The 25,108-nt window shown below is 45.2% G+C and overlaps 1 protein-coding gene across 2 annotated transcripts in view; it reads left to right on the top strand.

The window, feature by feature from the left end:
- TRPM6 (transient receptor potential cation channel subfamily M member 6) overlaps positions 1-25,108 on the top strand; it is a 730,325-nt gene that overhangs the window by 374,163 nt on the left and 331,054 nt on the right. For both annotated transcript variants that reach the window (XR_013607100.1, XM_078675782.1), the window contains exons 14-15: positions 4,459-4,599; positions 5,250-5,399. Coding sequence is in view for 1 of the 2 variants with exons in the window: in XM_078675782.1 (XP_078531908.1) it covers positions 4,459-4,599; positions 5,250-5,399 (291 nt within the window). In the remaining variant the exon portion in view is untranslated. The remainder of the gene's footprint in view (positions 1-4,458; positions 4,600-5,249; positions 5,400-25,108) is intronic.

The raw sequence follows: 25,108 nt of genomic DNA, 5'->3' as shown, positions 1-25,108 counted from the left end.
GGAGTCAACAGAAGGGAATGGTGGGGGGGTCAATCCTACCCGAGGGGAGTCCAGTAGCTCTTCAGCAGTGTTAGACCTGGCATCCATGGCATGGCTTTCCTTCTAATTTTGTGCCATCAATCCTCCTGTTTGCTGACTTTATTTTTGATGGCTTTAGGACTCTGTGCATTTTAGCACTGTTAACCAGTGCTAAAGTGCTTGTGCTTACTCCTTAAAACAAGGTACAATTGGCTTACACCCGATTAGCATGATTAATTTAGTTCTAAGTCCCTAGTAAGGTGGCACTACCAATGCCCAAGATCTGTAAATTAAAAGTTACTAGTGGGCCTTCAGCATAGATTGTGCCTCCGATTTAAGTAGCACTTTAAACATGTCTCAGGCCTGCCATTGCAGCCTCTGTGTGTGTGCAGTTTTAAACTGCCATTACCACCTGCCAAAATAAGCATTTTGCCAGGCTCAAACCTTCCTTTCTAATACATATATTACCTCTAGGGTAGGCCCTGGACAGCCCAGAGGGCAAGGTGCCATGTATTTAAAAAGTGGCACATGTACATTTTAGTTTTAAATATCCTGATAGTGAGAAACATTTGTTTTTCACTACTGCAAGGCCTACCTGTCCCATAGGATAACATGGGAGTTAACTTACAACAATCAATAAGCTGTAATTTCCAAATGAGAATAGTTAACCAGTTCACTTTTGGTGTCTTTGAAGTTGTAATGAAAAATTCTAACTCATGGTGAATTGGGATTTTAAATTAAAGTTGGCATTTCCCTGCCTTAGCCTCTTGGTGCCTGCAGCCTGTTTCTGGGTCACCCGATTGGGTGGATTTGACAGTTGGGCATTGTGTATTCCTCCTAAACAACCACACGCAACAGGGAGCTTAGGTGTGGCTGGATTGGCTATCACTGGCAGGATGGGAAGGAGGAGCTGGGCACAGAGCCACACACACACTTGAATAGGAGGCGTGCTGCCTCCACAAAAAGGGCTGCATACCCCCAATAGATAGTCTGGATCGAGGACAAGGAAGGCAGGGCACCTATGCACTTCAAAGGTGTGCCTGTAGAAACTTCTCTCCACCTTATTGGCATACCTGGGTATAAATATTGGACCTCATACATCAACTCCTCAATACACTTCTGGACCTGTGGATACTCTGCTAGGAACAAGGAATGCTGTGCTGCTGTATGACTGTCACTCTGCTGGACTGCTGCTCTGAAGGACTGCTACTCTACTATGCTTACCTGCTGCCTACCTGCTGCCCTCTTTCCATGGGTGAGAAAGACTGGACACACATCTGTTGAACCCAGGACCTCAAAGTGACTCTGAGGGCTAGGCTCATTTGAGCCTCAGGGACAGAAGGCTCCAGCAACCATTAACTCAGCACCTGGACTGTGCCATCTGTGAGCCTACTATGCCAAGTTGTGCCACTCCAGTCCTGGACCCTTAGAAGTAGGCCTAAGGTGCTCTGCCAGCCTCAGTGGACCCAGCGGAATCAATGCATCTCCCCAGGCTGTGCGGCACATCCCTGAACAGAACCGACACATCTCCCCTGCTGCGTGGATTGGACCCATTGCAAAGACCCACATTGCCTCAGCCCACAGCCTCTTCAGAACCACTGCTGCGTGACACATCCTTAGCACAGGCCCTCACATCCCTCATTGATGTCAATATCGATGACGATGCCAGACTCTGCATCACAGCATTGTAGCTCCTCAGAACAGAAGCACTGCCCAACTGCACAACGGATCCTCGATGCTGGACTTCGCATCGCAAGCTCTTGATGACGGGATCCTCAATGATGATGCAGGGCCTCACATTGCCTCACCTCGGAACATATACACCACTTTGGCTGTGTGACACAGTTTTGGCTCGGATCCTCTCAGTGTGCCGCAAATCAGGATTTAAGGTCCTCTGTTCAGCAGGCCTAACTGCGCTCCATTGCCATCGGCCTGAACTTGTGACTTGTATCCCAGTCCAGCGTGACCAGACATCCAAAGATGGCATCTTGTGCTTTTTGGCACTATTTTTACTGAAATCCTTTAAATTGCCCTCTCTACAGTTCTAGTGATTGGATTTTTTCATTTTGGACTTGTTTTGTTTATTAAAAATAGCTCAACTTTTCTAACTTGGCATGGGATCCTTTTTGAGCCTGACTGCTCTGTGTCAATCTACCAAGCGGTTGTTCACCAACTTATTTGGGGTTTGCTTGGGCTCACTCTGACCAGAATAAGTGGTTGCTGCTTGATCACGACTCACACCCAGTCATCCAACAACCCAATTTCGTACATGCAGCTATCCCTATGTCAGGCCATGATCTCAGGTATAGGTGGTCTGTATCCCGATTTGCCCGGACAGCAGCAGGCAACCTACGTAGTCCTCAGTCAATAGTCAACTTAGTCCAAAGCCCACCTGTGTGCCCACCACTCTTGGCTGCTTTCACCTCTGCCTCTAGGGTGGTGGTGTCAGGGTCTCTGCCGGAGTGCTCCAAGTTCTCCTTGCATGCGCGATCCCCAGGGAGGCCGGGCCACACAAGTCTCTGACAACCGATCCCTCTATCCAGCCACAGCAGAGGAAGGGGGCTGCTCTCCTGGTCTCGGCGTCGTTTCACCCGGCATCCCGGGCACCTCATTGCTCCACACTTGCAGGCTTTGAGGCTGTGGGCCTGGGAAGCATTAGGCCTCCAGATCTTTGAGAGTTTGACTGAATCTCCAGGCAGACTAGAGACAGCTTGATCTCCGTCCAGCAGGTCTCCAGGGCCCCCATATGGATCCCCAGTGCCCGGGCAGCACACATCGGTCCAGGTATAACCCAGGATGGCAGGGATGACCGGGAGCACAATCAAAGTGCGTCCACCATCTTGATCGGGCATGCCACTCCCCCGAGTGTGTTCCTTATTTCTGGCATCTTTTCACCTCCACTGACAATAGTTTCATTTCAGCACCAGGGCCTTATTTGCACAAATACTTTGACAGCATATAGAGGTTACTACATTGTGGAGCTGTGAAAAAGTGTTTAATATGGGACCATAGTTACTGGGTTTGAGTCTTCGTTTTTTCTCCGTGTGGATCGGTAAACATGGCCTTTTATCGATACAACTTAATGAGAACCAGAAATGTAAACTGGATGTTGATGGTAACTAGAATCCAGACACTCTTTTTCAGTTATGGCACACGTAGCTTCTTTTCTTTGTATTAGAGATATATTTTATGCTATCATCTTGGGTGCTGTGACCCTTGAACTACTATCCGCATGTGATAGCAAAACAGGATAATTATTAGGCTTGGGCGGTAAATTCCGTTCCGCTCGCGGAATTTGGGTAATTTCCCGTTCCGCGGAGAACGTGGAATTGCCAAAAATTCTGCGATCCGCAGCTTCGCAGAATTTTTTGCTTGTTCGTGCTTTCAAAATGCGTGTACGCAAGATATTTCTCCCCGAAAAACTGGTAGTATCATAAACGGTTGGGGGTGACAAATACTTTTTGAAACATTCTGTAGATAACAATGCACAATAGTGGTATTTGCTACTTGACTGAAAAGACATCCGTTGGCACTGATTTTAGGCAGACTGGTGACACAGTGTTCTGAAATTTTAGGGAAGTAAGTAGTCGGGTGGTTGTGTTTGATTAATGAGTATGGGAGGTGATGCTAGAATTGGTATCGGTTGGCAGGGAATGAGGGTGGAGGGGCAAGGCTTAGAAGGGTATGGGACAGAATAAAAAAAAACCTTACCTCCTCACTGTTGCTGTGACCGTCTCTCCACCTCTGTGTCTCCTTCTCCAGCGAGTCCTGGAAGCAGAAGCACCCAGCCTCCCCTAAACCAATCACAACACTGCAATGCCGCGTTGTGATTGGTCTGAGCACCGTGGTTCACCACTCACACAGGGAGTGGGAGCCTGTGCATGTTCCTCACCAGGCTGTGTATTCCAGCCTGGTGAGGAGCATGCAAAGTGCCATGACTGTTTGGCCGGCCCAAGACGGCTGGCCAAACCGTCATGCGTACTTGGAGTGTGCAAACCGCTCCTCCCCCTGTGCCACCAGCTCCACCCTAAGTTAGCCCCGAGCCTCCCAAAAATAAAATGATATTAATGATGATATTATCATTAAGGTTTTCCTGCTCTGAGAGCAGTGGGGCGATGCTCCTCCGCCTTAGAGATAGAGCCGCCCCTAGCTAGAATATATATTAGCAGCTTAATTTAAGACTGATACAAGCATTAGCCGCACAGTTTCTCTGGCTGTGAGCACATTCGGTAGGTGGAAGTGAGAAGACATTGTAAAGAGCATTCTGGTGCAAAGTGGAATATTGTTTGCCAAGAGTTGAAGATTGAGGTGTGTTTTGTGTTGTGATGTGCAATGTATGCGAGTGAGGAGCAGACAATGGGAATCATAAACATAGACAATAGGTTTTCTAATGCTAAAATTACCTGGTTATTAAAAATATTGCTCACTTTTCAATTGCAGAGCACCCTTCCATCAGACTACAAGATATCGCTAATTGATGTTGGTTTAATAATTGAGTATCTCATTGGTGGAGCATACCGAAGCAGTTACACTCGAAAACATTTTCGCGTTTTGTATAACAGCCTCTACAGGAAACGCAAGGTATGTTTGTGGTCACCTCCTGACTCCTGACCCTTGTATCTGTTTGTGATTAAAAAAACACTCCTATTTATGAAGGTTTTCTAGGCTTTAGTGATGGCATTGGTGCAATCCCTATGTCTATAGGACACACCGTAAAAGATTATTAAATAGGTATGTAAACAAAGCATACAATTAGCCTGTGTGAGCATCTTAAACATCAGGCAGGAGAAAATGTATTCAAGAATCTAATGGGCAATGGTTGTGGGTAATCATGGGTTATTGAATGAAAGTAGTTTGAAGAAAGAAGTGCCGGAAGGCCCCAAGAAACACAATGAAGGTTGAGAGATCTCACTCGGGGGAATATGATGAAAGAGGAAGTCACAAGACATTAAGGGGAAGTGGGTCAGAGCCAATATGAGATGCGTGGGTAGGCCGTTTCAAACTTTTTGAGCATAGAAGGCTAGTTTTTGTTCTCCTTCCTTTATAACCCTAGAGATTTCCACTCAGAGCGGCACATAGCTATGGGTTGCATGAATGCATCCAGTGATGTTTATTTTATCTCTGCCTATTCATGCTTGTTGGAGATGAAAGTGTTGCAGATTACACAGGTTTGCGAAAAAATTCGTTTCTAGCATTGAGACACATATTTACATTTTGCTGTTTGTACCTAGGGGGCTGGCAATCACTCTGCAGCAAGCTTGGCACTCAGTTTATCCCAAAGGAATCTTCAGCTGAACAGCCATATGAACAGCAGACTGGGATCCCCTGATAATACCATGCACTCACAGTTTATCAGGACAGCACAACCTTACAAGCGCAAGGTATGGACTTCCAATGCGTCTATTGTTATATTTGACTTCAGGCAATGTTAGCTGCCTCTATGACTAAATGTAATAAATTCTTTATAAGTATAGAAAAGGAGTACAGAGAGAGGGAGTAATCTTTGGGCCAACCCCTTCGGCCATTAAAGTTCATTGTCTGCTGTTCCTTGGATGTACTCTCAATCAAGACCATGGAATTTCACGGAAGGTTACATAGTCCCATTTTTGTACCTGAGGATATCAACTGTGCCACCCAACATTGACTTCTTAAGTCTTACTAGACACACACACCTCTGCCTACCATTACTATGTCAGCTGGCTGTCCAGAAGTGAAGGGTACCTAACAAACATCTCATCCAAATATTTAAAACAGTAGCTTGAGCTCTTCTGTCATGTCACACACTGATGGCACACTCTGCAAAGCTTCACTTCCTTTCCCAAATCGAAATAATTCCACTAAAAATTCAGATCCTTCAAATCTCTAGCACATTTTCAATACAATATCATCACATTCAAACTATGTGCTGATACACCCCACCCTCCTTCAAGTTAGCTGCCAAGGCTCACCGCTTCAGATTACAGAACCCTGGGCCACCTAACTTTCTCCCCCATTTCGTGCAAAGACCTTTGCATAAATACCTGCATTTTATAATTGAACACATGTCTTGTTTGTCACAGTGTAATGGCATTGCCCAGTAAAACATAAATCGCTCTTACAACCTTTCTTTGTAAACACTAGTCTTAGTTTAATTTACCCTCTTTAATATTATGTACAGTATTCCTTATTGAATACATTTGTTCATGAATATAATGTATATAAAAATAAATAGATACATGCAAGAACAATCTTGTATTTTTACCTTGACGGTTGTTCTCTCTCTTGCATCTTGATTAAACAAATATTGTGGCACAACAACAGGCATTAGGTTTTGGAGCACGCATGTTTCTCTGTTGTGCAATCTCTTTGCAATGTTTAAGAACAATATTTGGCATTTGTCTTAACCATACGAACCTAATTACTTCCTCAAAGTACATTAAAAGAATTAATAAATGTTTGATTACTCAGTAATGCAGTTGAAGGTTTGTTTCCATTTAATGGAGGGTAGATTTTCCAAAGGTGATACGTCTCTTGTAGAGTTACTACTTTTATTTATGGTGTAACAAGCAAAATGGAAAACTATGCTTCTGCCAGAGGAAGGTGATCCAGCGGAAGCTAAGCAAACTATTTTCATATACTAACATAATTCCATAAATTCTCTGACTGTTTCCTATCTGGATCCATATCAAAACACTAAACAACCATAGATCCTCCAATGGATCTTTTATGTGATCTAACAGGAACTTGGATATTAAGAGAACATGTGGCAAATTATTATGAGGACCTGGAATAAGAAAATCCCAAATTCATGCTGACAACAAACAACCTTTCTATAGACATTAAATAATAAAACTTACAACAAGAAATTTGACACCAAGCATGACTTAAATACAATAGAATTACTAATGTATATCGTTTATCAAAGCCTCAATTTGAATGGTCAAGAAACACAAATCACATTTAAGCTTTTGTTCATAGAAATCATTTAGTACAAGCTATCACACAATGTCATACAGATTCAGAAAGTAGACATTTGCTGATCACATAGGGGATAAGAGAGAGAGAGACATATGGTAAAGTCAAGTTCAGCATTTAGGTTGTACAAACCTAATATGCAGAGTTGAAGCATAAGGAGTCACAGCAATGAGTCCATAAACTCTCCAGCTGAAGAGTTATACCTGCTCACTTTACCAGCCATCAGCCAAGTACAGGTTGAATCAGTTCAAAAAGTAAGTTTGATTGGGTTTGGCATAGGGAAATAAATCAAAGTTAAGCCCGACAGCATGCCAGGCAAGTAAATTGAAAATGATAACCTGCGCCGACTCCTCCTCCATGGGGGCAATTATACTTCCAAAAGTTCTCTGTTTACACCCACAAAGTATCAGTTCCATCACACGTTATGGTTTCCATTGTTGTCCACAGTGGGCTGCTCATGGTTAATTCAATACCTCACTAGGAAATCCGGAAGCATTAAGTAATCCTTTTGCCAAATCATCAATTTAACAACTTTATAGTTTCCATTATTTCCTCTGAAGTAAGAAAAGGTATTTGTTCACTGTCTGTCCGTTACCAGATGCTCTCTCTGGGTTTGCAATTGTATTGATACATTTCTGTCAAAAGTGTTGCTGAATCATAAAAGGAGCTATTGTTCATAAGCATAAAAAGAAACCCTTGGAAAAGTTCTCATATCTTCTGAAATTACTGCTTCAGCTAGTTTCTGCTTTTCTAAATGAGTAAAAAGAAGCATTTTGAGGCCTACATGAAAACTTGTTAAATCATTACCATGTTATGATAATGTAAAACACACGTTAATATGAATAATTCAGTTTTTTAGTAAATTCACTCATTATTCTCTTTTCCAGAAGTTACATGTCAATATTAAGTACCACTAAAAAGAACATTTCACACATTTTTATTTTTGAAGCAGATTGCTATATATCACTTTTGTTTTTCCTGTTTATTTTCACATATTACTAGACTAAAACAGCAAATCTTGTACTGTCAAGCATCTTTAAACTAGCATTTCAATCGTGTTCAAGTGTTTCATTATGCGAGCAATTCTTTTAATTTTTCACGTTAGGTAATCAGCAGCACATTTTCTGAGTTAACCATGTTTGATTTCTTAAACGTGTGTTTACATTGCATAAACAAATAACAGTTTTTCTCTCTTTATTTTCGTCTTTCACTTTTTCAGGTTTTCAGAACACTTCTGCATGCTTTTATGATGCAGTAGAAGATCTCACGTTTTCCATTTTCAGCTAATTTTCACTTTTTTCCAGATTATTTTTGTAAATCTCATGTAATGGTGAGAATTGATAGAGGCAATCATGATTAATCTTTTACACTCCATCCATGGTGATAGTGATAATGGACAAGTAAAGAAACCTCACAGGGTAGGATTGAAGAACGGGGAAAGAAGGGAGATAAAAGATGAAATTGCAAGATTTTGCAAAGTAGAAATACACAATATCTTGCGAGGTTCCTTTAATGTTTAGATTCATAAGTTTCTGAGTCTTGTATGCAGAAAACCGAAAAAATCAATGATGTATTTACTTGTTTTTAATTTGAGTAATCACCACAACTTGTTCCCATATGTTAAATGCTTGGTATGTAATTGTTGCTTTTGACTAGAGAGGCTGTAGATTTGGTACAGAAACTGTGAATGAGATCCTATGCTGAATGGGGAGATAGTGACATTTTTCATAGTGTTTTCATGTGAACAACAATGTGCTAAAGTTCAGCATAACCGCTATTATACACTATTTCAATGCAGGTCTTCCCTCAAATATCTCAGACTGGTTTTCACTATTGTTAGAAACGGGACCCTGGCCGGCCAAGACTCGCGTCGAGGTCAGTCAGGGATCACCATTTCTAAAGTCAGGGCTAGGGAGTCACACACCAAGATAACCCCCGCTCACCCTCTAGGTAACGTGGCGCGAGCAGCAAGGCTAATCTCAGAGGCGATGTGTAAAGCGTTTGCGCGCGCACCCCAGCGACAACAACCAAAGGCCCACCACAAAGGAAACTCCACACAAGGTTATATCAAAAATAGCCTTTGTATTATAATAATAAGAACACATTAGATAACACACACACTTTACAATGTGCCAACAGGCACGGGCAAGATTTACAAGGGATTATGTACAGGACAGGGCCACCTGGACCACTGCCAGGGGTATGCACTTGTTAGAAATAATACTTGTAGGTATAACACTTTAGCACATCAACATACAATGACTGTAACCCAGAAATAGTAAATGTAGCATACAACCAGTAACTACTGGTAAAGGGAAAATACCTCCTACGCCACCCTAGTCTCTGTAGGGAAATCACGCAGGGAGCTAGGACCTTATCATCAGGACCTATGGAAGGAAAACCTATCACCTCCTACGCCACCCTAGTCTCTGTAGGGAAATCACGCAGGGGGAAGGAAACCTAAAATAATCACCTAGGCAAGTAACATTTAGCAAAGGCAATCAAACATCAACATTCCTCTAAGCAGGTTACTTTTAGCAAAGGGGAATAAAAGAACAAGGCACTACCTAAGCAGGTCACTTTTAGCAAAGGTAATGACACAACCAATCCTCTAAGCAGGTCACTTTTAGCAAAGGGGATAAACACATAAAGAATTACCTAAGCAGGTCACTTTTAGCAAAGGTAATAATAAACAAGAATTGCACATGTAACATTAAAACACATTCAGAGGTGCAGGTTAGAACTTTTGCGCAAGAATCATATAGCAAAGAAATCACAATGCGCAGGGTGCATGTAGCACAACACTCAAAATGTCCCTCAGGCCAACTGGCCTCGAAAGGGGCGGAATGCCCTGAGTCTCAGTGTCAGGGAGGTCTGCGCAGGCAGCACAGAACAACAGCCTAAACGTAGCAACTGTCCACTAAGTGCTGGACAGTTGTAAATCACAGATGGGCACACGTTGGAGCCTCGTGGGCTCAAGAACACAGGTGGCACCCAAGAGCCTCTCTGGGGCTCTAGAACAAATGTGGGCGCTGTGAGCCTTCTCAGGCTCTGTAGAACAAAGCACTGCCTCCTCGAGCTTCTGTGAGCACGCAAAACAAAAATGGGACACTGAGCCTCTCGGGGCCCTAGAGCACAGTAAGTGGCCCTTAAGAGCTTCAGCGCTCTCCAACAATGAAATGCCCCCCAGAGCCTCTCTGGGCTCTAAATACAACTGGGCGCTGTGGGCCTCAAGCACCTATGGGGCGACGTTGGAGTCCCGCGGCTGGGGACTCAGGAACAACTGCCAATGCCCCCCAAGAGCCTCTCGGGGCTCATAAATCACACAAGGCGCCCGGCGCCCTCGTGGACGCAGGAACTCAAATGCCCCAGGTTCTCGGAGTGGCCCGCTGCCAACCGGGGCCACTCTAAATTCAAAAGACCCTGTCCCTCACTCACCGGGTCTCGCAGGGTCTGCGGAGGCGGGGAAGCACTCGCTGCCGGTCTCCTTGCAGGGCTCCTCTCTCCACACTCGGGGAGCCTCGGGGACTCGTCCGGCTGCTTCCTTCGTCTCCGCCTGGCCTTGTCCTGCCGCACTCTGCCTGACTTCCCCTGGGGCCGCCAATGGCAGCGCGGCCCTGGGGATACGGAGGCGGGACTTCCGGGTCGCACTAGGCAGCGGCCCGGCAACGGTTCTCGATGCTCCTGGGCTGCGGCGGTGATCACGGGCGGCCAATGCCGGGTGGGCACCGGCTTCAATCAATAAAAATGGGCAAATGCGGCGTGGCAGCCGCTTGGCAGGAAAGTAACAGCGCTCTGCGCGCTATGTCAATTTCGGCACTCCGAGGCGCCAGAAGGCAGAGCTGGGTGAAAATAAAGCGCTCCTAGCGCTATAACCAAAATAGAGCGCTCCACAGCGCTAGCAGGCAAATAAGCGCTTCCAAGCGCTAGGGGTAAAGATAAAGCGCTCCCAAGCGCTAAGAGTAAAACAAAGGCTCCAGCAGGGTCTGGAGGTAGGCAGGGGGGCAAGGCAGGGCCAGAGCCAGCACACTGGGTCTCCAGGCAGGGAGACACCCCAAGTGGCGGTCCTCCTGGCCCCAGCAGCAGCAACAGCCCCCTCTGGCAAGGATCCAAAAGTAGAACAATTTCTGTGGGGACACAGCCCCATTTTTATACCATGAATTCCTTTGTTAGGAGGTGCAGGGTGGGGGGAAACCAGTTCCAGCTGGCTTGGGAGTACCCTTGATGGCCCAACCACCCCTTTCATTCACTGGGGAGGCTTGGGTCATTAGACAAACCACAGGGGGGCGGAGCCAGCATTGTGTGGGGAAAAACCCAGCCCATCCAGGACACAGATCTACTCCTCCCACACATCACTCATGCTGATCTCACACTCACCACCGGGCAGACCCATCCAGACTTCCTGGAGCCTGGCATGCCAGCCAGCTCCAGCCAATCACGCTCCACTATCCTCACTGCACACATACATCAATGTCCAGAAGTAGCACTTCCCTTCTAGACACATACAAGCCGCACATACCATTGCGCAGCATTCCTTCTCACGAGTTCATACATACTAAACTCGAGCCTGCACTCCCCACACATCAGGAACTACCAGGGCACACACACTCCCCATGCATTCCTATGGGAGAGCAGGCCAGCCATACTACACGCACGCACTTTCACTCTGGGACACAGGGAAAAAGTGCGCCAAGACCCAAAAATCACTACACAGGGTCACAAATAAAGGCAAAAAGATTCGGGGTGAACCTGCCCTAAGGCCCAAGTCTAACACGACCCCCTTCCAGCCAAAACGCAGGGCAGACCGATCACCACCGTGATGGGCTTCCCTGCTTGGGGCGATAAAACAAGGACGCGGGCCCACAACTGCAGGGACACCCTCCTGTTTTACGCCACGGTGAACCCCTAGGGTTCCTTCTAAAACTACTGTAGGGACTAACTGGGGTACCCCACTGATACTCTCCAGCTGCCCTCGGCCAGGACCAGGCCCTAGGCCATCCAGGTACCACTGGATCCTGCCTACTCATAAAGTGGGGGGTAATAACCCCTGGCACATAATAGCCATGCTCCACTCTTCCTGTCTGCAAGACAGGGCTAGACTGCCACTGGTTCTCCAGCCTAGGGTCTACAACCTCAGGCGGACCAGGAGTCTCAGGGAAGGCTCTCCTCCCCTTACCTCTTCTCCTAGGGTTCCTCCTCCTCCTGCGAGGGGTTCCCTCTAAACAACATTCTCCCAACCTAGGGTTTAACCCCTCAGGTGGTACCGGGGTCAGAGGTGGGCTCTCCCACCCTCTGCACCCCCTTCCAGAGTCCTGCTCCCTCCCAACCGGGGCGGTACCTCTGGAGAAAGAACTGGTTAGGACACTGATTACAGTAGTCCCACCCTTCAGGTCAGGCTGATCCTGAACCTGGCCATCCAACCTCTGGTCTAAAACCTTCGGTGGAACCAATGCCTGGCACTCCAGGACTTCTGGGGACTCACACACCATCCCCCTGAGGCTAGCAAATGACACATATGTTGGGTGACTGTCTGCCTGGCGCAGATCTCCCGCCTCCTGTCCACCTGACAGTGCGCAAAGATCCCCCAGCACAGAAGTGGTGTCACCATGGTCACTACACGGGATCCTAGCCCCACTGGGTAGTCCCTGACCCACTGGTTCTTCCACTGGGGAACTCCCCCAATCACTCCTCACGCTGGACTCCGGTACTCTCCCTACTGGAGCAGTACTGCCAGACTCTATAACCATGGAAGCTCCGCTTACAGATGCTCCAGGTTCTCTACCCACTAGGAGATCTCCCTCAAGTGAACTAACAGGCAAGTCTAGGTTCCCTTCCTGGTGTTCCCTAAAGGAACCATCCAGACTCTGTGACAAGGCTTCGGGCGTATGGGGACTCTCGGTCACACACTCACTCCCGCTCCACTGAGACAGGCAGTCAGCCCCTACACCCTCCTCACTAACCAAGGACCTAGCTGGGCTACTCTCACCCTCCTCCACCACACTGGGCTGGAAGACACCTGACCCACTATTGTTGGAATCACTCACTAGTGACTCAGAAGAACCTCTCGCACTGTCCCATCGCTCTGCTTCCGCTGCCAGCTCACATGCGCCAGACAATCCACACCCCAACAGGTGTGTGCGCAACCCTGGTGAACAACAACTGAGCAGGTGCTCTTTGACAATCAAATCAAAAAAGATGTCAAAATCATCTTCCGTGTGAACCTTTACCCAATCAAACAGTGTCCCACAACATTCGTCCTCAAAATCTTCCCAAGACTGGTGAGGCAGTTTTCTAAGATTCCTGAATCTCAACCTTAACTCCTCTTCTGGGAAAACAGGCACCATACTCGGGGAACTGAGAGTGGGACTGTCTACACTTATATTTAAAAAGCTGCCACCACTGGACTCCACCCTCTCTGGGGAATCCAGACAATTACAACTGTGCGCAGGGGAGAGTCTATCCTCTAGGGCTGCTCTCTCACGGATGATGGCCCTTCTCTCCACCTCTATCCTCTCCTGCGCTAAGAGTCTTTCGATCTCTAGCTGCGCCATAGCCTGGGCATGCTCTAACATGAGCTGTTCCATCGCTAACTGGTGCTCCCTTTCTTTCTCCCTATCTTCCCACTCTTCTGGGGACAGGACAAGGGATGGGGCGCTGGTACTGACACTGGGCCCAGCAAGGGACTCCCTACCTATGGGGTCCTCACTATCTGCTGGGGCCCAACCACTGTCATCATCCAACTCACATTCTTCATCAGAATCTTCAGGGCTCCCCACAGACTCACCACCCTCATGGCATGTGGCCTGGTCCCTTTCCTCGCTGCGCTCAAGATCCCTTTGATCCTTATACCATTGGATCAGGTGGTTCCTAAGTTGGTTCTCAGTATCTGACTCATCCACCCCTATGTCTCTCTCTCTACAGAACCTTTCCAACTCCTGCATACTGTACCAAACTAGATCACTGAGATCAAAAACAGGCTCCATTTTGGCAGACGTTCTAGAGACGAGATCACACAGGGAACCTGGGGGTCTGAGCTAAACAGGAGTACACAATTAACACAATTCAGCAAGATTCCTATCTCAGAACTTGCACTCCACTGTCCAGCGTAACACACACTCATTCACACACAACCCTCCCCTCGGACTGGTAAGGCAGTTTCTACCACCCCTGATTATCTCAACCTGACCACTAGCGACACAGGTACCAAACTCTGGGAGCAGGGCGGGGAACAAGGTACTGGACAAAATACAAATGACACCTTTCAGGAGAAGCAAAACTGAACTTCCCTAAAAACAATAATCCCAAAAATGTGGTTATCTAAAATTGCAGAGTTTTGAAGTGTGGCCTGTCGCCACTGTGGTACAGCGCAAACGCAAGTCCAATCCGCACCGCTAGCCACCAATGTTAGAAACGGGACCCTGGCCGGCCAAGACTCGCGTCGAGGTCAGTCAGGGATCACCATTTCTAAAGTCAGGGCTAGGGAGTCACACACCAAGATAACCCCCGCTCACCCTCTAGGTAACGTGGCGCGAGCAGCAAGGCTAATCTCAGAGGCGATGTGTAAAGCGTTTGCGCGCGCACCCCAGCGACAACAACCAAAGGCCCACCACAAAGGAAACTCCACACAAGGTTATATCAAAAATAGCCTTTGTATTATAATAATAAGAACACATTAGATAACACACACACTTTACAATGTGCCAACAGGCACGGGCAAGATTTACAAGGGATTATGTACAGGACAGGGCCACCTGGACCACTGTCAGGGGTATGCACTTGTTAGAAATAATACTTGTAGGTATAACACTTTAGCACATCAACATACAATGACTGTAACCCAGAAATAGTAAATGTAGCATACAACCAGTAACTACTGGTAAAGGGAAAATACCTCCTACGCCACCCTAGTCTCTGTAGGGAAATCACGCAGGGAGCTAGGACCTTATCATCAGGACCTATGGAAGGAAAACCTATCACCTCCTACGCCACCCTAGTCTCTGTAGGGAAATCACGCAGGGGGAAGGAAACCTAAAATAATCACCTAGGCAAGTAACATTTAGCAAAGGCAATCAAACATCAACATTCCTCTAAGCAGGTTACTTTTAGCAAAGGGGAATAAAAGAACAAGGCACTACCTAAGCAGGTCACTTTTAGCAAAGGTAATGACACAACCAATCCTCTAAGCAGGTCACTTTTAGCAAAGGGGATAAACACATAAAGAATTACCTAAGCAGGTCACTTTTAGCAAAGGTAATAATAAACAAGAATTGCACATGTAACATTAAAACACATTCAGAGGTGCAGGTTAGAACTTTTGCGCAAGAATCATATAGCAAAGAAATCACAATGCGCAGGGTGCATGTAGCACAACACTCAAAATGTCCCTCAGGCCAACTGGCCTCGAAAGGGGCGGAATGCCCTGAGTCTCAGTGTCAGGGAGGTCTGCGCAGGCAGCACAGAACAACAGCCTAAACGTAGCAACTGTCCACTAAGTGCTGGACAGTTGTAAATCACAGATGGGCACACGTTGGAGCCTCGTGGGCTCAAGAACACAGGTGGCACCCAAGAGCCTCTCTGGGGCTCTAGAACAAATGTGGGCGCTGTGAGCCTTCTCAGGCTCTGTAGAACAAAGCACTGCCTCCTCGAGCTTCTGTGAGCACGCAAAACAAAAATGGGACACTGAGCCTCTCGGGGCCCTAGAGCACAGTAAGTGGCCCTTAAGAGCTTCAGCGCTCTCCAACAATGAAATGCCCCCCAGAGCCTCTCTGGGCTCTAAATACAACTGGGCGCTGTGGGCCTCAAGCACCTATGGGGCGACGTTGGAGTCCCGCGGCTGGGGACTCAGGAACAACTGCCAATGCCCCCCAAGAGCCTCTCGGGGCTCATAAATCACACAAGGCGCCCGGCGCCCTCGTGGACGCAGGAACTCAAATGCCCCAGGTTCTCGGAGTGGCCCGCTGCCAACCGGGGCCACTCTAAATTCAAAAGACCCTGTCCCTCACTCACCGGGTCTCGCAGGGTCTGCGGAGGCGGGGAAGCACTCGCTGCCGGTCTCCTTGCAGGGCTCCTCTCTCCACACTCGGGGAGCCTCGGGGACTCGTCCGGCTGCTTCCTTCGTCTCCGCCTGGCCTTGTCCTGCCGCACTCTGCCTGACTTCCCCTGGGGCCGCCAATGGCAGCGCGGCCCTGGGGATACGGAGGCGGGACTTCCGGGTCGCACTAGGCAGCGGCCCGGCAACGGTTCTCGATGCTCCTGGGCTGCGGCGGTGATCACGGGCGGCCAATGCCGGGTGGGCACCGGCTTCAATCAATAAAAATGGGCAAATGCGGCGTGGCAGCCGCTTGGCAGGAAAGTAACAGCGCTCTGCGCGCTATGTCAATTTCGGCACTCCGAGGCGCCAGAAGGCAGAGCTGGGTGAAAATAAAGCGCTCCTAGCGCTATAACCAAAATAGAGCGCTCCACAGCGCTAGCAGGCAAATAAGCGCTTCCAAGCGCTAGGGGTAAAGATAAAGCGCTCCCAAGCGCTAAGAGTAAAACAAAGGCTCCAGCAGGGTCTGGAGGTAGGCAGGGGGGCAAGGCAGGGCCAGAGCCAGCACACTGGGTCTCCAGGCAGGGAGACACCCCAAGTGGCGGTCCTCCTGGCCCCAGCAGCAGCAACAGCCCCCTCTGGCAAGGATCCAAAAGTAGAACAATTTCTGTGGGGACACAGCCCCATTTTTATACCATGAATTCCTTTGTTAGGAGGTGCAGGGTGGGGGGAAACCAGTTCCAGCTGGCTTGGGAGTACCCTTGATGGCCCAACCACCCCTTTCATTCACTGGGGAGGCTTGGGTCATTAGACAAACCACAGGGGGGTGGAGCCAGCATTGTGTGGGGAAAAACCCAGCCCATCCAGGACACAGATCTACTCCTCCCACACATCACTCATGCTGATCTCACACTCACCACCGGGCAGACCCATCCAGACTTCCTGGAGCCTGGCATGCCAGCCAGCTCCAGCCAATCACGCTCCACTATCCTCACTGCACACATACATCAATGTCCAGAAGTAGCACTTCCCTTCTAGACACATACAAGCCGCACATACCATTGCGCAGCATTCCTTCTCACGAGTTCATACATACTAAACTCGAGCCTGCACTCCCCACACATCAGGAACTACCAGGGCACACACACTCCCCATGCATTCCTATGGGAGAGCAGGCCAGCCATACTACACGCACGCACTTTCACTCTGGGACACAGGGAAAAAGTGCGCCAAGACCCAAAAATCACTACACAGGGTCACAAATAAAGGCAAAAAGATTCGGGGTGAACCTGCCCTAAGGCCCAAGTCTAACAACTATGATGAAGTAAGGATCAAATCTTTCACAGCCCTATGGCTGCTCCTCCTAATACAAATTGTAATTGGCAATAGACAGACTTTAAATTTTTTAACTGATTTTCTATATTTAGAGCCTCTCAGTACTTGGGCTTGATGATGAATAATATATCAACGTAAAAGAGCCACATGTTCCAAGAAGTATCAACTTTAATAGTATGTGGTTGGGGTTCTATGTAAGTTTCAGGGAAAATGGTTGACTTGAAATACCTGCCTCGCTGCCCAATCTAACACATATAAGGTTGATGCTTTTTGTCACATTGTAATCTAAGCTGTTGGATTCTATATAGGTTATCACTCAGTTACATGCATCATTGGTCTTAATTGAACTACTTTAAAGGGGTCATCCAATGGAAAGAAAAATGTTGGCCCTCTCACACAATCTTACATCATGAACAATAACCAACAAAAATGGCTCCTGAATGCTTTGTTTGTGTTGTAAAACCTATTGTGATATTATTCACCAAATAACCCCCTTTAAGGTTCTTCAGAAACGAGGCCTTTCACCAAACTTTGTACATTGTAGAAAATACATACATTTACCCATATCTATCTGTTTTCAGGTTCAGAATGCAATCTTGCATATGTGGACTGTGAAAGCTCCCTGACTATTGAAACCTCCCCAAGCTGGATTAATGTTTTGCCTTATTGAACCTTGACTGTGCCTGTTATTTTTTAGTTAGGGTTGCATGAATTAAGTAGAGCAACTAGAGCAAAACAAGGCCGTTTTTCATGGGTTACATCATGCATTGGAGTGATCCGGGCTCCAGGCATGGATTCCAACATTTGATAACTGTACCTTTTGTTGAAAATTTAGCCAGTCGGTATACATACATTGGAAGGATAGGCATTCTTTACTTGGGTTTATTGTTCTCTGGATCTTATTAGCTTCTTTCTCCTTGGTAAATTGTGTTACCTATACCACAAAATATTTAAACAGGGGGTCCTAGGGACAATATTTTAAAGACCAAATGTAATGTCATCCCCACTCTAAACCATGAATAACACAAGAAGAAAAAACGTGGGTCTAAAAGAACTGAGCACTAACAGAAATAAAAAAACAAATTGATTAAAGAAGTCCTCTTAAAGAGGACGGAATCCCATCACCCACCGAAGTGGCATACTTCATCATCTGGAATCTCCTCTTAGTTGCAAATCCTAGTGCAACCAACGGCTAAAACCTTCTCAACAGAGGAAGGGAGCTCACTGAGGTTTTCGAGGTAATGTAAGATGGAATCTACTAAGATCCCTCAGAGGTGGAGCATGACCAAATGTCACAGGAGTATTGGACTCATTCCCGTCTTTATGCAGGAGCACTCCCCACCTCACCTGGCATCCGCTCAGGAAGTGAGGCACCGCTATGTCCGTCGGTACCCCTGGCCGGACGTGAGCTGGAAGGGGAGGTCCAATACTCCTGTGACATTTGGTCACAAATTTTGAATCACTGGTGAATGTAGGTTGTTTCGAACCAACCACTTTATTGAGACTGTACGTGTTTTGCACAATTTCACTATTTGCAGTAGCGATATTACTTCTAGGTCCTGATGAAAGCCTTGATCGGATTAGGATCAAGAGGCTGAAACATGTAGACCTGCCATTGAATTGGACCATTGCAGTTATTTGTTTGAAACTGCAGACACGCTGTTTTATTCTTGACACCTGGACAGCGCCTAATAAAATTGTTTTGTGTCCCGGTAGCCAATTCTAAATCACATTTTAGTTACATATTTTCACATGCACTGCAACAATCACCTTTATAAACTATTCATGCTCCACTTCTTAGGGATATTAGTAGATTCCATCTTACATTACCTTGAAAACAAGACGTTTTTTCTTGTGTTATTCAAAATTGTGTTATCTGCCACTTTTTGGTCAATCTTCATTGTAGAAAAACCACCTGTTGTTTTCCAAATTGAGAGTTTTAGTATTTCCTAGAAGAAAGGTAGGCCTTGATTTTGGAATTTCTGTTGCACATATTTTAAAGTGAACTCTGTAGGAGCCAGGACAGTCTCAGCAAACAGTGAGCAATATAGTTGAATATCCTTGGACCTGTGACAGCTGCAGTTTAAATGCTTGGAACTGGGAGAAAAATACATGTTCATAGTTCACACCTTCATCATACCCAGATTTATGAAAACTGAGATGCAAAGGCAAGATAATTCTCTCCAGAACTGGTAATTGCAAGAAACGGATACCATCAACCCATATGGCCTGAAGGGCAATTGGTAACTTTGAACAAGTTTGATATTGTGCATAGGAGTCAGGGTGCAATGCTGTTCATTCCTCAAATGTATCAATTTTCAAAGTTCTGCAGGGGGAGGCCTGCCCATCTACACAACCATTCAATCAAGTAATTGGCTTGTTCTGAGTCATAGAGGAAGAACATTGGTGTAATCAGTATAGCTGGAAGCACAAAAGAACATATGAAACAGACCAGAGGCAGAAAATAAACGTAAAAAAAGAAGGAATAGTTGGGGGTCCTAGGGTAAACAACAAGTCAAAGTAGTGCTTTGGGAAGGGAAAGTGAAACCAACCTCATTTGAAATCTATATCATAAGAGCGGAACTAGCTCGTCAGCTGAGCACCCGATTGGGCTGGAATTATTGACAGTGTCAAATGTGGCTGATAGATAGATAACATCAGTGCAACAGAAATTCTACAGCCACTTTTAAAGCGTGGTCATCGAGCTCTAATAGTAAGCCTAGCATTGTCTTTCATGCACGATCTTAAATCTTCAAAAACTAGAAACCTGACTTGAAAGGAATGTTTTTTACATGCCCAGATGGTCAAATAGCAGTATTATTATAATTACATAGTAGATTGTATGCCCATTATGTCTAGATCTAAGCACATTGCCCACATGACTAATTATTAACTAATTAAACACATGTATTTAATATCAGAAAAAAATATAGACCTAGACACAAAGAGAAGGGTATAAAAATTCCATTCCATTTAATAACTTTATTTCGGTCTCAAGGACCATAAAAGTACAGGTCATAGCAATATAAAAAGGACAATATATACATTTAAATCATGGATAGTACCCCATCATAGAACTACTATGTATGCCAATGTATAGAAAGAAAACTGTGCATTTGAAGATGAATGAACCTAATTTGAAATACATGTTTGAATTCTCCACCAACCCAGACATGATTCTTTATTAAAGTGCAGGTGCAAATAAGTCTGTTAACAATTAAAACAAATAAAATTTGGCAACTGTCCCAAATTAAAACAGTAAAGATATGTGCAAAATAATAGAGACATAATTTCTAGTTTAAGAAGGTCCGCCGAGCGTGCCACATGGAATTTAAGAAGCCGGAAACAGCAATGACAGTGAGGCCGTGAGTATCATATTTTAGAACTCTGTATGAGCCAGCGCATTGCGTAAAACCTAGATTCTTGGATAGTTGGATAAGCCAGCGCTGGCGTATTGATCTGCAGGCGGGAAAGAAGAAGAGGACATGCAAATCTGTCTCCTCCTTGTGACTGCAGGCAGGGCATCCATCAGAATGAAATTAGGACCATTTATTAGTGAAACCGCGAAGCGGCAGAATCCCCATTCTAAACTACATATACAGTTTTCTAGCCAAACTAAGTTGGATGTCATCCAAAAAGGACTCCATTTAATATTCGTCTTTAATTTGGATAAAATCAGCCTTCAATCGGCCATAGGACGAACTTTGGATGACTGATAATGTATGCGTTATATAAGATCTTATCAGTTCCAGCCGTGAAGTTGATGGGCATGATTCTTCTGGTTATTTCCAAAATTCAACTTTTTCCAGGTTACTACAAAGAACCTTAATATGTTTGAACCAGGGTAACTTAGCAGAGCCCGAGTTGTTCAATATCTTTTTAAGCTTAGCTTGATGTGTGGCCAGTTCCGGGGTCACCCATTGCCGCCGCCTGTAGGTTAGGGGTCTAAGAGCTATCTCTTAATAAATAGGCCTAATGCCAAAGTCCAAGTGTTGGGGAATGAGGGGTGTGCTGGGGGGGAGACCTAACAACTGTCTCATTAAGTTGTTCTCAACTTTGTTCAAGCTGATAGTAGAGCAACGACCCCACAATTCCGCCCCATACATTGTAGCAACCCTAGCTTGGGTTTTGTAGATTTAACCACTGGCCCTGCAGGTTGAAATGTAGAGGTTCTATAAAGTTTCATAAGCCCTCCCACCGTCTGCGCTAGCTTATGGCTTGCCTTGGTCATCTGGGGCCCCCATTCCAGATGCTCTGTAAGAATAACGGCCAGGTAATCAAAGACCGACACTCTTTCCAGTGGTGTACCATGTAAAGATGGGTGGGAGCGAGACTTGTTGGCAGGGTTGAAGACCATATATTTGGTCTTTGATGTATTAATCTCCAGCCTGTGGATCTTACAAAAAGCGTAGAAGCTGTCAAGAATACGCTGGATTCCCATGGGGGACTTTGAGAGTAGGAGGGTATCATCAGCGAACATCATCGCAGGGACCCTACCAGAAGCTAGCCTCGGGCATCATTGTCCTTCACCTCCCTGAGCTGCTCTATGAGTCCATTAATGAAGAGGCAGAAGAGGGTAGGAGCGAGCACACAGCCCTGCTGCACTCCCTTACCAACGGGAAAGCGGGGTGTTAATTCACTGTGTTTCCCAAACCTTACTTGGGCAAAGGTATCTTCATGGAGCCTTACTAACATACTGAGGAGATAAGGTGGGATCCTCAAGTCTCTAAGCACATCCCAGAGTTTGCTCCTGGCAACAAGATCAAAAGCCGACTTCAGATCTACAAATATTAAAAAGAGGCTACCACCCTCTATGGCCACCCTTTTCCAGTACAGGAGTTGAAGCCTGAATAGCTGGTAAATGGTGGAAGTATTCTTTCTGAAGCCGGCTTGCTATGGACTCAGGATCTCTTCTTCTTCTATCCACGCCTGTAGGCGGTCAAGAACTACTCAGGCAAAAAGTTTCTGGGATATGTCAATTAGGCCTATAGTTTGTAGGCAGGAGGGGACAGCCTTTTTTGAAGACCCGGACAATTTTTGCCACTCGCCAAGTGTCAGGGGGATCCATCCAGTTCATATTTGCATTAAATAGGGACCATAAATACAGTCTACATACTTTCAGTTCCTCCCGAAAAAGATCCCCTGGTATTTTGTCTAAGCCCGGTGCTTTATTGCTAGAGAGCTTGTTAATGGCATTTATGACTTCAGACAGGGTGACCTCTGTGGCTACCTCCTCAGCAAAGGATGCTGGCAAGGGATCATCATTTGTGGTTATAGGTGCCATGCTATTATACAGGGAGCGGAAGTGATTCTACCAAGCTTCAGACGATATATTTGGTTCAATGGCTGACCTCCCTTGGTTATTGCCTGCACTAACTGTTGCCCAGATGGTCTTCAGATCGTTGTTAGTTAGTGCAATTTTGAGGGTTTCCCACTTTTCCAGTTCCCAGTTCTTTTTTCCAATTGAATGGTCTAAAATAATTCACTTATACAACTATCGTACAGGTAAACCAAAAATGTTTAAAGAAATGCCAAAGGTGCAGGGTGTGAAAGAGAAGGATTAGGTGAGATTGCTTATATACAAATACAAGCACACATCATCACTGTTTTCACTTGGACAATATAAAGCACTTTAGGGTCCAAGAGCTTATTCTCCATTTGCTGTGCCTGTACATTTTGCACCAAAACCTATGATTTGGGCTTGCATTAAAAACATGATTTTTGTGGATTTAGTAACCCTGTGACTTCTAAGACACTGCATGCTTCAATTATTTTAGGATTCCGCTTTTCTATTGTACGATGATACCTAATACAAAAAGAAGCATAAATCCGAACAAGATAAGTATATGATGCATATCACTACCAATAACATTACTGTTAATAGGTAATAGCTCGTTATGAGGCACAGTGGCGCTGTGCTCATGACAAGCTGAGCTCGTCTTGACCGCCGCAGCACTCCCACGCGGGGATAATTCCCCTGCTGTGCTGAGCATTCTAAAGAAACGGGCGTATGTCATGAGCACAGCACCACCGTGCAACGTAACGAGCCGAGCTCGTCACAAGCACCGTGGCGCCGCGCACTGCCCCCTCCCCTCCGCACCGCCGGGGAATTAGCCCAGCGGCGAAGAGGTTAAAAGGGGTGTCCTTAGTAGAGACAGTCATCAGAAATTTTTTAATATCCTTATTATTATCATTATTATTATATACCCATTTTAAAGTATGATTGTCTAATTTGAGAGGCAATAGGATGTGAGGTTTAGTCCACATATGCAGGATTTCAGATACATTATGCGTCTTTTTAAGACTGTTTAGAATAGTGATAAGGAGAGAATTACCATAAGCTTAAAAGGAACGGTATTCATGTGGTAGGGGACTGAGAGGTATTATAATTAATATTAATATACATATTATTACTATAATAACAAGTAGTAAAAATACATAGTAATTATTATTAAGGTACTATTTTTAGTAGTAATATTATTAGTATTATTCAAATTTTTGCATAGGATAGAGAAAGAGAAAGGAGAGAAAGGTATGTAGGTGACAAGGAAACCTAATAATCACAAGACTAGATAATACAATATTCCATTATACATTGAGAGTCTATGTCCATATAACTACTAGGTGCTTTTGTGTTGGTTCTTCTTTGACACTTTCAGTCCTTTGACAGTGGGCCGTTGGACTTTTTAGCATAAGCCTTTTGTAATAAAGAGGATACAAAAACATGTAATCAAAATAGGAATAATGAAAATGAAACATATCAAGAACATCGATATTAAAAAATAAGGAGAAGGAAACTAAAAAGGATGGTCCCATAAGATTAATTACTACATACTCCGCAGAGGAGAAAAAAATATAGAATTCTAAGAAAACTTTGGAACATTCTAAAACTGGATTCACCAGTGGCAAAATAGTGGTAAATCATCCAAATGTAACATTTAGAAGAGCAAAAAATCTAAAGGACTCCCTAATGTACAGTCACTTTAAGAAAAATATACCTACTTGCTGGCTTACACATTCAGGCTTTCCTAGATGTAATAAATGCAATGTTCATCAAATAGCAGTTAACAAACAAGAGGTCACTTTAGTGACAAATCAAAAATGGAAAATCAAACAACATATTACGTGCAAAAGTCAATTTGTAATATACGTCATAGAATGTCCTTGCATTCTACAAAATTTAGGAAGTACAGTCTGTGAATTGAAAAAGCAGATGCTAGAACATGTGAGAGCAACTATAAATAAAGCTCGGAGCAATGAGGTGGCAAAACACATGGAAACATATCACCAAAGTGATTGGAAGAAATTAAAATGCTATGCAATTGAACAAAGTGAACCAAATGAATCAGGAGGAGATCGAGAGCGAAAGCTACGACAAAGGGAATCTTGTCATATACTTAATCTGAGAATATTAGCACCTTGTTGACTGAATCTGGATGAATAATTATATATTCATTTATAAGTGGCATGGATAATAGTTGTAACTTCTTCGACTATTAACTGTTTTGTTTATTATTTTTTCACCGGATGCTTTTATGTTTTTTTTTTACAATTTTCCTAATAGATGTTGTGTGATTTGCACTGGAATTATGCACTTTATTTGATTGGCAAAACCTAAGGTTTATACCATCAATGAAACAATTGACACAATCTTGCTCAGGTATGAAGAGATGCTAGGATCAGGTATTTAGCTGAATGCAAGCCCACTAGAGGACATAAATGTCAGAGAAACATCAATAGGAATACTATAACTAATCTAGCCGAGATTTACCA

The sequence above is a fragment of the Lissotriton helveticus genome, chromosome 2_1 (assembly GCF_964261635.1).
Source record: "Lissotriton helveticus chromosome 2_1, aLisHel1.1, whole genome shotgun sequence".
NCBI lineage: Eukaryota > Metazoa > Chordata > Amphibia > Caudata > Salamandridae > Lissotriton > Lissotriton helveticus.
Note: the sequence above shows the minus strand (reverse complement) of the source record. Positions and strands in the feature narration are given on the sequence as shown.